We start from the raw sequence: 13,709 nt of genomic DNA, 5'->3' as shown, positions 1-13,709 counted from the left end.
GCGTGGCGTGACACAGTGGCGTGTGTACTGCATCGTTTCATCGTTTTCATCCGTTTTCGTCTGGACCTGAGTCTTTACAGCAGCGCGTTGCCGTGTGGTCGCAAGAATTTTCGTACCCGTTTTCAAAAAAAACCTCGTTTCGTTTTCGTGTAGACCAATCCCACGTGATACTACTCAGCTAATCAAGTCTGTGCATTACAGGCGGTAAACATTGCGAACCTACAGTGCAGACAGAAAAGAGTTTGAGTCAAGTTACACATGAAAAGACAATAGATAGCATACAGTTAGAAAAAACAAAGGGAGATATACAGACGACTGACTTGAAGAAAGTTGAGAAACAGGAGTGAAACAGATAAAGGGAGAGAAACAGGAGTGAGACGGAGAAAGGGAGAGGAACGGACGACGGAGCCAGAGAAAGGTAGAGAAAATTAAGTAACAAATGGCGCTCTCCAAAAAAAAAAAAAAGTGGACAGCGAAAATAGAGCATTTAATCCGGAATGGACAGACTCGTTTCTGTTCATACTTCCCACTGGGAGCATTAAAGCAGTGTGTCTCATATGTTCAGAGACTGTGGCACTTATAAAAAGTGCCAATGTGAAACGCCATTATGAGACAAAACATAAAGGTTTTGAACAAATATACCCACTCAAGCCTGAAGTGAGATCACAGAAAATAAGTGGTCTCAGAGCCCAATATGACCGGTCCAGAAAGCGTTCTGTGAAGACCTGTTAGGTGTCACTCCCCTTCAGACCAGTACAAGAGGAGAAGACATCTACCTGGCCATAAAGGAGATGTTAACAAAGAGAGGAATAGAGCCAAAACAAGTGGTTTCAATAACCACAGATGGAGCTCCTGCTATGATCAAGAACATTATACTTATCTGCAGTCATACATACATGTTCAGTTCTATGTTACGTGACAATAAATATTGTCAAAAAGTTTTTGAATTGTACTAAATTCATTTGATTTAACTGTCAGGTATTGATTACATGCAGATGTTGATACAACTACTTGGCTACTTAAATATATATCACACTAAACTTAAATATATATCACACTAAACTTAAATATATATCACACTAAATAGTTAGACATTATGATCTTCTGGACCTTTGCTTCAAGAAATGTTCTCTAACTGGACCTCTTTAAACTTTAGTTGAATACCCCTGATCTAAAGGAAAACAAAGAAACTCAATAAAAGTGTGCAGTGTGTTCTCTTTTATTCCATTAATTGTCTCCGGATTCTTCAGATCTTATTTTTTATTTGGTTTGGGGTATGTGAATCCAGTGAGACTCACAGAGCCAATCTTTTTGTTGAGGATTTTTAAAATGAACACACCCAATCTAAGATTGCTTGAAGACCCAGAGGGTTACAAGATAGAAAGAATCTTGGAATAGTTTTGGCTTATTAGAGCTGTACTGCTCTAAAAATATGTCCGTGCTGATATGCTAAAAGACAACAGGGACAGACTGGAGGAATAAAAAGCTAATAGTTGTCATGTCAGTTCACAATGAGGACATGTCAAGAGGTAAAGGATCAACAGGATGTGAAGAATCCAGAGGAGAGAGTAGTGTTAGAAAAGACAAAGCAGACAAGGTTATTTAAGACAATGGGTGCTCCACATAGAACCAGGAAAAAGGCTAAACTGAAGGTTGTCTCGTCTCAAGTTTTCACTTCTTTACCTTGAGTATACGTACCTAAGAAATTGACTTATCAATGAATGTGTATAATATTGGCTTTAATGATTCATGTTAATTCTAACTGAGCAGAGTCACAAAAGCAGGGGCGGAGCCATTGCCACCACCAATTTAAGCCTGGCCACTTCATGCACTCATGGAAATAGAGTTTCATTTGGATGATGTTGTCAGTTAATAAAGCATGTTTCATTTTGTTGAATGTAGCACAAATGGATTTAGAGAGTTTTAAAGTAGGGAAAATACAGTAGATATAAAAGAAACATTCAAAACAATATATTCCAACAGCCTACCATTACCCCAGCTAAATTATGCTCTGAATCTCAAAAGAACAAAATCATTTTAAAAAGGGACTAAAGAACTAAGAATCATATGTAAATCTCATGTGGGTTTTCAATGCAGAAACACTGCATAACTGTAGATATAAGAATGGCAAAACTGACCACTAAAACTAAAGAATCCTCAAAGGGGACTTTGAGGATTCTTTACCATAAACATAACTAACATGAAAAAAATGCCATTTGAAGGCTTCATTGGAAGTCAAATAAACACATAAACAAGACAGTAAAACAATTAACTGAAAATAAGAAAGTAAAGTAAATGAAAGTCGGTTAGACAAGACAAAAAAATACAGTTTACATCCATTTGTATACCAAGAAGTAAAAGCCTGCTCAAATGAATGGATAGACAAATTGCTACAAGAGCAATGCATATCTGTACTTTTGATGTTCTAACCAACCACCAATTCTGGAAGCTTGACATTCAGTACTGCTCCTGACCTCATTTTATCAATCTGGGATTACATAAACACAGAATAGTTCTACAAGTCATGCCTGTATATGTAAATAGAATAGAATAGAAAATCCCAGTGGGGGAAATTCAATTCGTCATGTAGCTCAAATTAAATAATTATTTAATTAATCAATTAAATAAATAAATGACAGATAAAAAGAAATTAGCTATAGACTGCACCTCAATGATAAACTATAAACTATATATATGATATGTGCCACAAAGGAAAAACAATAATGAGACATCAGTTTCAATGACACATTAATGAAAGTAAATAAAATGTTCTTGTTCCACCACCATCATCTGTAATACAGATTATCCTACATTATGTTACATTTACTAAAATTAAGAGATTAGATACAGCCACTGAGTGTCATCCACCTATTCAGGACTAACTGGAGCTATTCATAAACTGCTCTATTCTCTTCTCATTTTATTATTACTGATGGGATTGATCCTATAAACAAAGGTTGACGCCTGCAAAAGTGTTTATCAAGAAAAGAGAAAGAGTTATCCTTTCCTGATATATTCAGCGTTTCACTACATTCTGGGTTCAGACTCTCACATAAGCGATCACATTTTCAAATCCGACTCTTTGTTATACCTTATAAAGATAAAAATCCATTGAATCGTCACCACGTGGTCATCACGTGGGCTGTCATTTCACTTTGAATATGAAATTCCCTCCAAGTTTCCCGCCGGACAACTTATTTGAAGGAACTTCCTGTCCCACCCACATTCCCGTGTCGCATCCGGGTGGTGGCTACAGTAGACTTAACCAGCGAGCCGTCGATCTTTTCGCTGTAAACAAAAGTTTCTCAACGGTTTTACCCCAGCGACACATCAAGCGGATAGACATGCATATAAAAACAGGTAAGTTTTTACAACATTTAGACATATGCGAGCGAAGTTCTTTACTTTAAAGCGTACTATTTTGTTATCTATCCGCGGAGTTAGCAACTGAGCTAGCGGTATTGATAGCAGCCTGGTTACCACTTTGAATGGGGGGGGGGGGGTTACGAAACTTTGGCTTCGGTTAGCACAGCAGTTAGCTGTTGATGTCCGCATGCTGTAAAAATTAGCTTATATACTTGACGACATTCGGTATTTTCATATAAACAGTCTTGAACTATGTTCATGACGCTGTCAACCTTAAATGTCGAGTTGAGTTCGCGGCATCATGACGCTGCTGATTAGTTTGCTAACACCGGTGCTTGTTTGTAGCGCTCATTGTCAGCGCTGCAACGTATGACCCAGAACGTGGCGTCGTTTGATCAGTAAATCTAGAATTAAGTTACTCCTTGTTTATCGGTCGTGAGACTATTTGTTGAAATTTCTGCGACGCTGTGTGATACGTGGAACTGTGTGGCGCTTTGGGGCTGGCTCGCTAATAAGGCCACTTCTATCTTATCTAACCGCGTTGAGTAATGCACTTAAATCCGTACCCTTACTAAACGTATCCTGGGAGTTTCCCACCCTTTCACCTCACGTGCCTTTGACATTAACCAAAAGTAATGTCCAGTTGGGATCTGTTATGCGTCATGTGGACCGTCAAGGATTGTTAAACAATAAAGGTGAAGTAAACATTATTTTTCCATGAGCCAGACACAGTTCGTTGTGTAACATCAGTTTAAGATCAACAGCGGTGATCCTTTTTTTTTTTTTTTTTTTTTTTAATTTTTATATAGATTATAATAGTTTTTGGTTTTCTTAATTGGAAGTTGTTAACTTGCGGTAAATTAGCTTTTGTGAAATAAGAGTAAACCTTTTTTCACAAAGCATCTTGGCGAAAAACGAGACGGATCACATTTAAGACGCTGGGAAGTTGTCTGTCATTTTAGCTCAATATATGTGGTGATTGCACATCAGAACTCCAACTGACTGGTTCGGCTGTACAGGCCCAGTAGGGCAGGGAGCTGTCGTTCAGTTTCACCTTAACTGCTACAGTGTAGTCACATGGAAATGTGACTACACCACATGGTGTTTGTTTACATGAACAGTCAAGTGCAGAGATCCTTTATGAGCAGATGCCAAGTGATAAATCCTGTTGGGGTGCTTGTAGTATTTATATTTACTGAGTTGGAAGGAAACTTGATAGAGGTAAAGCAATGGTGTCATTTATCTCAAGACATGGTGATCTGTCTTTTTTTATATAGGCTTGAGCATATGTATGCAGCATGTGTTAGTAGCAAGTACTTGATGGATATGTCCTCACTTTTCTTTCAGGTACTTGGGAAGCCAGCAACACTGTGTGTGAGTCAGATAGCCTGTGTGATCCAGCAGTCCTTGTGTCCGCTTCTAACTCAGAGCCCCACATACGTAACCGCCGTCTGTCTCCTGGTTCAGGCAACTGTGGAGGTGGTGGGGGAGGAGGCTGCATCTCAGGAAGCAACCAGCCTCCCCGGCAGTTTTCACCTGAGGGTGACCTGATCAGCCCTGGCCACACACACCCCCTCAGTTTCCGCAGAGAAAAAGAACGCAAAGGCCAGCAGCACAAAGGCCGCAGCCTCCGCAGAGAGAGTCAGAAGGGGGTCGGCAGAGCCGGCGAGCGACCACCAAAGGTTAGCCAAAAGGAGAGGTGGGTGGAGGACAGTCTGTCACTTCTCAAGCCCCCACCCGCTTTCCCGGTGCAGGACAGCCCTGCGAAGCTGCAGCCTGCCGTTAGCTACGCTTCCAAGGTGAAGTCAGGAGCAGCAAGCGGGGCGCTGGAGGAGGACCGCCCTGCCATCGGTGTGCTGCTACAGAACCAGTGGGGTCTGAGTTTTATCAGCGAGACGAGGCCGGCCACAGAGGGCTCCGACCCTCGTCCTGCTGCAGACGCCCTCCCACCCACAGATCCTAAACATCCAGCAGACCTACAACATGGCACAGTTCTCACAGTCCAACTCCCGGAAGAAACACCGGTTCTTGTCGCTACCTTCATCGCCCCAGTCACATTTGCAGAAGTGGACAAGGGCAATGGAGAGCTGCTGCTTAGTTGTCGCCATCTAGTGGAGGCTTTGAATTATCATAATAGAGGTAAGCGCTACAAGGAATGTAGCTGTCTATTAAGTATACAATTTATAATTCAAAATTTTTACTTATTTTTTATTTTATTTTTTTACTCTAGAGTGGAATACTGTCTGCAACAGACAGAAGAAAGGTGAGTTGGCTCAAAACATTGTATAGGATCAGGACACAGACCTGATGTATTAGAGTGGCTTTGGCGCCATAGAGCTACTATGACAGCGTGTGTGTGTGTGTGTATTGCCATTTGTGTTATTGCATTATGAACCACAGATCTGCATTCTTTGTAAAAGGCATTCAGATTGCCTAAAGTGAGAACTATGTCCACTTTTGAAATATATTTGATTTGGGTTTTGTTCTAATCTCTCAGATCCAAGAAGAGTTCTCTGGTACAAGGACGCCCAGGAGCACCCAGCCTAGCTGTGTGATTGACCCAGAGCATCAGCACATACTCAACACACACCTACATGCACATGAAAATATATGAAAGAAGGGCAAATTTGAGTCCCGTTCACACACTGCACTCAGGATGATGTCTTCACGTAAAGCCACACTGAGACACTTTGGACTAACTCCTTTGAGATCTTACAGCAATGGACTTTTTTAATGCCTTACAGAAAGCCTGCCTTAATTAATCAGACTTGTTTCATCACCTCACTTCCATTTAGCTTCTGTGTAGACCTGGTCTTTTTTTTTTTTTTTTTTTTTTTTAAACAATCTCTATGGAGTCTAATTTAATTCTGTTCCCTTTTGAAAGCTGCGGTTTTATCAAACTTTGTGTCCTCTGTAAAGCGAGTGGTCAATCAAGCACTTTGTTTAAAAAAAAAATATATATATATATATATAAAAAAAAATCTTTGACCAATCCCTGTGTTCGAGACGCCCTCACCAGAGTGATTTATTTTCCCCTCACGAGTCTAAACCAGAAGAATGTCTTGTACCTGCTTAAGTTTTATTGTTCATGTATGCAGGGGACTTCTGTATTCATGTTTTCAGTTTACAGAAGGGTGTAGAGGCACAGTAGAGTTCACCCTTTACCACATCGGATCTTAATGCTGTGTTCCTTTTTGTTTTTATTTGGTCCCTGCTCGGGTGAATGTTACTCATGAATCCACAAGGGATGTCACCATGTTCAGTATGTTGAGTTTTTAAAAGGATTTATTGAATACAAAATGACACTGGAGAAGGAGAGATGTAAGAACAGTATTGCTTAATAAAAATGAATAAACTTGAAAACCCATCTGAAGTCTTTCTTTGAACCAGTGAAGTTCAGGTGACGACAGGCAATGCTGATGTTGAAATATCTCTTACAAAAGATTCTTCAAAGCAGTCAAAGTCTATGCCTTTTAATGCTTAGCTGCCAGTGGAAAAAGATTTAAACGCTTAATATTTTTAAACCAGTTTTAAAATATACATGTTTATGAAGAAAATAAATAATTGCATCTTAATTTTAGGATGTGTTCACACTTCAGAGGCTTACAAACACTGGTTGCTCTACTCAATTTTTATAAATGTCCTAATTTTAATAAGCTTCTATTCTACTGGTTTAATAAATGTCATTGAACTCATTTAAAAGGGGTCAGCCATAACATTAAAACCATGAACGGTAAAAGCATCATCTGATAAAACTTGTCTCCTGGCATTCATATCAATATTTGCAGACCATTCATACTTTATATGGCAGCAGGGCACCTGTGGGCCACGCAAAAACTGCTTAGGATGGACACTAAAAAGAGTGAGGCGTTCCCCTCTCCTCAGGACGCTCCGATCCCAATCTGGGATGTGAAGATCCCTCGACCCAGGATCACAAACGCTCCAGGATCCACTCAGATGTTCTTTGTCCATACTCTGTTAGTTGTGTGGTTGATCGGTGTAGAGCTCTTCTTACACATGCACAACATTCTCCAGAGGGGCTTCATGTGATAACATGACAAAGCAAGATCATCTTGTGCTTGTAAGACTGTTTCTATTAATTTCTCCATATTACAGACACATGGGATGCATATGACACAATAACGGTCTTATGTCTCCATAAGGAGCATCAGTCTCAATGTGCTGATTATAGCACTCCCCGATTTCCACTTTACAAGTAAATTTAACAAGATCTGAAACATCTTTAAAGTAAAAGACTTAATATGACACGGCAGAAACTCTTAAATGTAACATTAAGAAGTCCAGATAAACCAGTGTCCACTCGAGGCCTGCTCAAAACCCACATCTGTCTGCCACTCAGTCTCTCCACGTCACCTCCACCTCATCTGTTCTGTACCTGCAGCAGAAGAAGCAGTGAGGATCAACACGGCCCGATAACATCATCTGCACACCAGCAAGAAATATGAACACGTAAAGTATGTAGAAACTGAAGTGGCTCATTTCACAACGATTCAGGATTAACAGATATAGTCATGCAAATGGACACCTTGAGACCTGTGTATACAGCTGCTGGGGTGGATTTAATCTGATCCCATATGTTAGATCATCACATCCAAAAAAATAATAATATAAATGAGGATTATGAGTAAGAAAATAATGCAAACAGACTTAAGAGCTAGTTCTGTTAACTTTACCTTTGTGTGATCCATGAGTCTTCCAGCTGTGTCACCTGACCAGAGCGAAACATCTCCCAGCCTGCTTGAGCAATCATTGCTCCATTGTCTATGCAGAACCTGTGGCAGAAAGACAGAGAGTCAGTATGTCACCATATAAAGGGAAAACACATCAGCTGAGCAGCGAGTGCATGCATTCCTGCAGCCAAACGGAAATGAAAGTTTGAGTTACCGTTCATCTGTAGCAAACAGCTTGGCTCCTCTCTCCTCACACATTATCTCCATCATCTGCTGCAGACGCAGGTTACCTGAGGAGGAAATGAGAGGTCACATCCTCCACACGTTCTTCAGGAACTGCCCCCAGGTCAAGTGCTCTGATCAAACAACTCAATGTCAATACTTCTGTGAGTATTTATTTATTTATTTTTTTAAATTATCATGGAGTGTGCACTGTTTGCAGGTTAAACCGAAAAAAGATTTTCTGTGTGGTCTTATACATTTAAAGGTTCCTTTAAAGACAACTCCAACCCTTACACCGATATCATGCATTTAGCAACTGTAAACACCATGAAAATCACAGTTGAATCGAGGTACGGTTACGGTTCATGGACGGGAAGTGTGTTCCTGACCACATGTCTGACGCTGAAATGCTGTGGACTGTGTAAGAAACCATTCTAACTTTCTCTGTGGGAGATCATCATTCATGTCAGTGTAGCTGAATTCACTACACAGACATCTTTAAGTTACCTGAATGGTGATTTTGTCAGATGAAGCTGCATTTATAAAATCCAGAGCGATGGCTTGGAAATGCTTTAAGCGACCAGAGTTAACACGTAGCCTTAACGAGCCGATTTTCAGCCTAAATATATAACGCATAGTTGTCTGACAAAAGAAACAGAAAAGATATGGATCTTTATTCAGGATTAATTTATGGATTATTAATTCACACTTTAGTCTTTTTACAAAAAGATGGCACTTTGGAACGTGTGCAGAGCACCTGGACCCATTTGAGTCTGATTTGGCATGTACGTGCAGGAGTGATCTGATCTGAACCCCAACCACATTTAATCTCTTAAAATCTCAATCAGACCAACATGTTCGCCCCACAACAGGGCAGGTCGAGAGTGTTTGGATATAAATTCCCTGTTTAAAGGGAAGGAAAATCCTTTTTTTCATGTGATTCTACACTTCTGAAAACATAGATGAAAATATTCTGTTCCAAATCTGCCAATAGATAACATTCAGGGTAACTGTGAGGAGAACCACTGGAGCCTCCTGCACACTGGCATCGTAACAGTGTTACGTTTGTTCCTGTGTGACTGATGAAGAAAACAGCAGCCTGAGAAACACATGACTATTTTGGTGCATTTGATGTTGATAGGCCAGAGACGTTCCAGCTGCAGTGATATAGCAACTCATTTGTGATGTACTTACAGCCGACACCCCCAACGATGAGGACTTCCTGGGAGCCACAGTGAGCCATGGCCCTCTCTGTGATCTCCACCAGCATGGAGAACAATGTCTCCTGCAGAGATAGAATAAGTTAGTGCTGAACAACACACTAATTTAGCCTCACAAGGCTCTGTTAGTCTATCAACAAAATTTACATTCTGATAAGCTATCAATTTATTTATTAAGCATTTATTTTTAAATTAGCATACAGCCTCTTGGCTCTTTGAATTCAAATCTATCAACATCACTTGTTAGTACCTGAAGTGAGAAACACAGATCTTCTGCTGTACACTGACCAGAGCTCAGCATTTTATGAGCAGCTTCCTATTGACAGGAGAAAATGTTGGAATAATGAACCAAATAAATGATGAAGTAGTAGACTTTAAATATTTATGTAATACCACTAACTGTAGAAAAATATAGGGTTTAGGAAGTATAAAGAAAATAAAATATTATGAAGAACCCTTTATCCAGGTGCCCAAATATCATGTAGACAAATCAACATGAATAAAACATTAGTTTTTGATACTTAGTTCAGAATTCTTCACAGACAATTCAAGCCTGTAGTCTAGAACTGATCTCACAATAGGTTTCCTCCTTTGTGAATCATTCTGTTAACAGGAGCTGTCTGCTGAAGGATTTCTCGCTAGTTTCGTTCCCAGCGATTGACAGGCAGTGTGAGTGGGTTGAAATCAGGTAATGGACTCGACAACTGCAGAAAATTCCACTTCTGTCTATTAAAAAACTCCTGGGTTGCTACACCATAACACTGTCCATCTGCGATGTGAGGTGCCTCCGTGTGTTTCAGGATGATGTTGTATGTGTTAAATAATAAACTTTAGAGTCAGTGAGCTCTCTCACTGACAGACCCAGCACCGATTCAATGTGTTGAAACGGCTGTAACAAACAATGCTGACAATGCCTTACACATAGAAAATAGATCAGAGCTGGAAGTTGACCAACTCTCAAGATGTGCCAGACGGCCTACAAAGGAATAACTCACACCAGTCAATAGTCCATTTACATTTGAGCCCCTGAAAAAGAGCTCTTCATACTGAAGGATGCCAATTTTCTGCAAACATTTCCACCAAACTTCATTTTGAGTCTGCACTTGAATTTGGTGCTCATTGGAAAACCGTAGAATGAGCATTTTTTGGAATACAGAATCCAAACCACGCTGCATTTTTACAGATGAGTGAACAACAAACCTCAATATATGACAGAATCCCAGAAAATGACACATCCATTCCTTTTACTGTATATGGCAGCTCCACATACCGACTCCCTCTGACAGCAAGGAGAAGAAAAGTTAAGCAGCATGAAAACATCAAGCGCACATTAACACAGTACCAATTATCAAATGAAAAAACATCCTACTCACTTTTTGGCCATCTGCTCTACATTGTAACCTGGACTGGGATCGTTGGAAATCTGAGTGGAGACACAATTCCACATAAAGTATCAACAAGCATCTACTGCTTCTAACAAAAATGGAAATAATTTATTTTATGAAAACAAAAATACAAACCTTAATAACTCTGGCAAACCTGTCCAAACAGTTACCAACTGCAATGTCAATGGTCTCCCCAAATATTCTGTAACGCCGCTCTGAGTATGCAATAACCTGCAAGAACAGTGTGAAAGGCACAACGATCCAATCACATTTGTAACTGTCAGTTAAACAACTTTTTTTTTTTTTTTTTTTTAAGTATTTTTTTGGGCTAGTTAAACAACTTTTTAACTGACAGCTGATCATCAGGGACCACAGAACAGGGGTAAGAGCCAAAACGTAGATAGTTTTCCAAAAAAATTAGGCTTGCATGCAGAAACCAACCTGTGTGTTGCCCCCACTAACATAAAGCACAGTGGGGTTGTTTGCCTCAGTGATGAGGCGGCCCATCTCAATGTGTCCAATACAGTGGTTGACTCCGAGCAGTGGCTTCCCCCAGAGCTGTGCAACTGTGCGGGCCACTATAGCTACAGTGACCAAGGGTGCACCCATACCAGGACCTGTGGAAGGTATGGAAGAGTTTGTTCAATTCTAACAAGTTTGTAAATCAATATTTGGTTTGAGCACTTGTACTCTTCAACACATCTTCTTAGACAAGCTTTCTTTGAATTTCTTCGAAAGGAACATTTTACAATACCATCAGAAAGTCTGGAAAACTATTGCTCATGACCACTTTAAAGTATTTAAAGAAAGTCTAGCTGCTTGGAAGCTAAATATAAAGGAATGAGGGGTGGCTCAAGACTTTGGTACAGTTCTATATATCCAAGATACAAAGCCAGGTCCCAGAAAACTGATCATACTAATCAGTCAGTATGCTGCCAATATAATGGACACAAAGATGTGATTTTGCTCAGCAGGAATTTTCACATCAGACAAAGATGTCTAAATCGCACTTCATTATAGACGAGGGGACACCGCACAGAATTTTATCCAATTCATGTCAGAGTTTGGGTGTCCCATCACAGTTTGACCTCCGCAGCTAAAGACTGGTCCACTGAACAGCAGATCGCTGTAAGACCCAACAGTATGTCGCAGTCTGCTGCTTACAAAGGCACAGAAGAAGAGGGCTGCATGCTAGTAAACATGGATGTGTACTGAAAAATGTGCTTGGCACTTCAATTCAAATTCAACTGAGTATCTTAAAATGAGTCTGGCTCTCATTTAATTTCCTTGGTTTTGTTTTTTATTTCTCTACCTTTGGTATATGCCACACAGCTGATGTCTGCAGGTTTCAGACCAGCTTGCTCCAGCGCCTCCTTCAGGACAGTCAGTATGACTGAACGATGGTGCCTGGCTGTCTCACTTGGCATAAACCCTGATTAGCAAAAAAAAAAGGAAAAAAAAGACATGCTATCAGCTTCACATAAAGGACAGTAATTTTGGGACATATGGTCGCCCTGCTGAGGGTGTTTCAATACAACTTGCCTTGACCTGGAGGTGTAATATAGGTCCGCCTTGGGTTGGAGAGCACTTCTCCATCCCTGATGATGCCAATGCCAATTTTATTGGCACTGCCTTCAAAACCAATAACTGCAGTCATGGTAGCTAAAAAGATGTTTTCAGGAAAAACACAAATAGCCTGCATTTAATGCTAAAGGAGTTTTATTTTGCAAGAAAGCCAAGTACAGTATCTCTGTTTAAATCCACCATTTCTCAAAAGGTATTTTAGCCACGTGAGAAAAAAATACTTAACCAAGGATTCAAATACTTTCAAAATTAGTCACTCAATATTTATCATCTTACAACTTCTACATTACTGCTTACTGAACTTCAAGTCTTATCCCTTCAAAATGCCTTTTGGCAAGGATGGGTGGACAATTTCCCAAATGGTCTAATGTATCCAAACAAGATTCCCTCCTCATATCATTTTCACATTAAGTAAAAGGGACAGCCATGAGTCTTTAAAAATTCACTATAAATTTTATCTGTAACTGACAAAGCTACCACAGAATAGAACAAATACAAAATCATGTTGAGTTAAAGACAAATAAATTGTCTCTGAGCTCTACACATAGATATGCAAGACCAAAGCTTAACTTATTGCTGTTGGTGCAAACTGCCCTGGTTGTAAATGTGTATCATTTATGTTTCAAAACCAACATACAGATCTGTTTTCTCAAAAGCAAGTGACTAAACTAGAATTTTTGTATGGTAATTATTTATCTATAGTCAAAAGGTTGACAGATTTTAGAAAAAATATGTACTTTTTATTTAGTATTTTAATTTGATTTCCTGACAGACTTTTCATGGCAGAAATTAGCTTCCATTGTATAGCAGAAACAACCTAATGGTTGCACTTTTAGAACAGCCCATATTGACACTCCCAATACACATAGAACAGCTTAATTCACGATAAACGTAAAACACACATTGAAATGCGATTAACACTAACGCTAACAGTCTCTAAACAGTCTTCCTGGTCACTAGTTTGAATTACACCTACGTCAATAACACGGTAGGTTTACCAAGCTGCTTACTTTCTATTGGTGGTCCACATTTATCAAAATTCCTGCCAGTTTAAACTCTAAATTACTAAGTTTATAGACTCAGCTAACTTCTGCATCTCAACCACTTCCATTTGAAGATCTAAGGACCCAAACAGCAAGCGCTGTAAAATATGCTTGACCATAAAACCTTCGTCTAAGAGACAGTTTAACATAGAAGCATGGTGTAGTAGTATAACAGTTACTTGTTAGAACAGCTAGCTG

General features: G+C 39.7%; 2 protein-coding genes across 2 annotated transcripts; one reads left to right on the top strand and one right to left on the bottom strand.

The window, feature by feature from the left end:
• Positions 1 to 3,212: 3,212 nt before the first annotated feature.
• LOC142385570 (uncharacterized) lies at positions 3,213 to 6,729 on the top strand. The gene is made up of 4 exons (XM_075472205.1): positions 3,213 to 3,360; positions 4,714 to 5,505; positions 5,597 to 5,629; positions 5,864 to 6,729. The coding sequence occupies exons 1-4, from the start codon at positions 3,345 to 3,347 to the stop codon at positions 5,911 to 5,913; spliced, it is 891 nt and encodes a 296-aa protein (XP_075328320.1). The 5' UTR covers positions 3,213 to 3,344; the 3' UTR covers positions 5,914 to 6,729.
• osgep (O-sialoglycoprotein endopeptidase) lies at positions 6,634 to 13,590 on the bottom strand. Its single transcript, XM_075472204.1, has 12 exons — positions 13,479 to 13,590; positions 12,427 to 12,546; positions 12,197 to 12,316; positions 11,326 to 11,501; positions 11,020 to 11,115; positions 10,873 to 10,922; positions 10,700 to 10,778; positions 9,750 to 9,815; positions 9,474 to 9,564; positions 8,272 to 8,347; positions 8,061 to 8,159; positions 6,634 to 7,762 (listed from the first exon to the last, which is right to left on the bottom strand). Exons 2-12 carry the CDS (start codon positions 12,539 to 12,541, stop codon positions 7,723 to 7,725), a joined length of 1,008 nt encoding a protein of 335 aa, XP_075328319.1. The 5' UTR covers positions 12,542 to 12,546; positions 13,479 to 13,590; the 3' UTR covers positions 6,634 to 7,722.
• Positions 13,591 to 13,709: the final 119 nt, after the last annotated feature.

Source organism: Odontesthes bonariensis, chromosome 8 (genome assembly GCF_027942865.1).
Source record: "Odontesthes bonariensis isolate fOdoBon6 chromosome 8, fOdoBon6.hap1, whole genome shotgun sequence".
NCBI lineage: Eukaryota > Metazoa > Chordata > Actinopteri > Atheriniformes > Atherinopsidae > Odontesthes > Odontesthes bonariensis.
The sequence above is the reverse complement of the archived record's forward strand: the minus strand, read 5'-3'. Positions and strand labels throughout refer to the sequence as shown.

Coding starts and splice junctions, on each gene's coding strand:
- LOC142385570 (XM_075472205.1), top strand. Junction 5,506..5,596: donor TTTGAATTATCATAATAGAG/GTAAGCGCTACA, acceptor TTTTTACTCTAG/AGTGGAATACTGTCTGCAAC. Junction 5,630..5,863: donor CTGCAACAGACAGAAGAAAG/GTGAGTTGGCTC, acceptor CTAATCTCTCAG/ATCCAAGAAGAGTTCTCTGG.
- osgep (XM_075472204.1), bottom strand. CDS start 12,541: ATGACTGCAGTTATTGGTTTTGAAGGCAGTGCCAATAAAATTGGCATT. Junction 11,116..11,325: donor TTAGTGGGGGCAACACACAG/GTTGGTTTCTGC, acceptor CTGTTCTTGCAG/GTTATTGCATACTCAGAGCG. Junction 7,763..8,060: donor GACTCATGGATCACACAAAG/GTAAAGTTAACA, acceptor CTTCTGCTGCAG/GTACAGAACAGATGAGGTGG.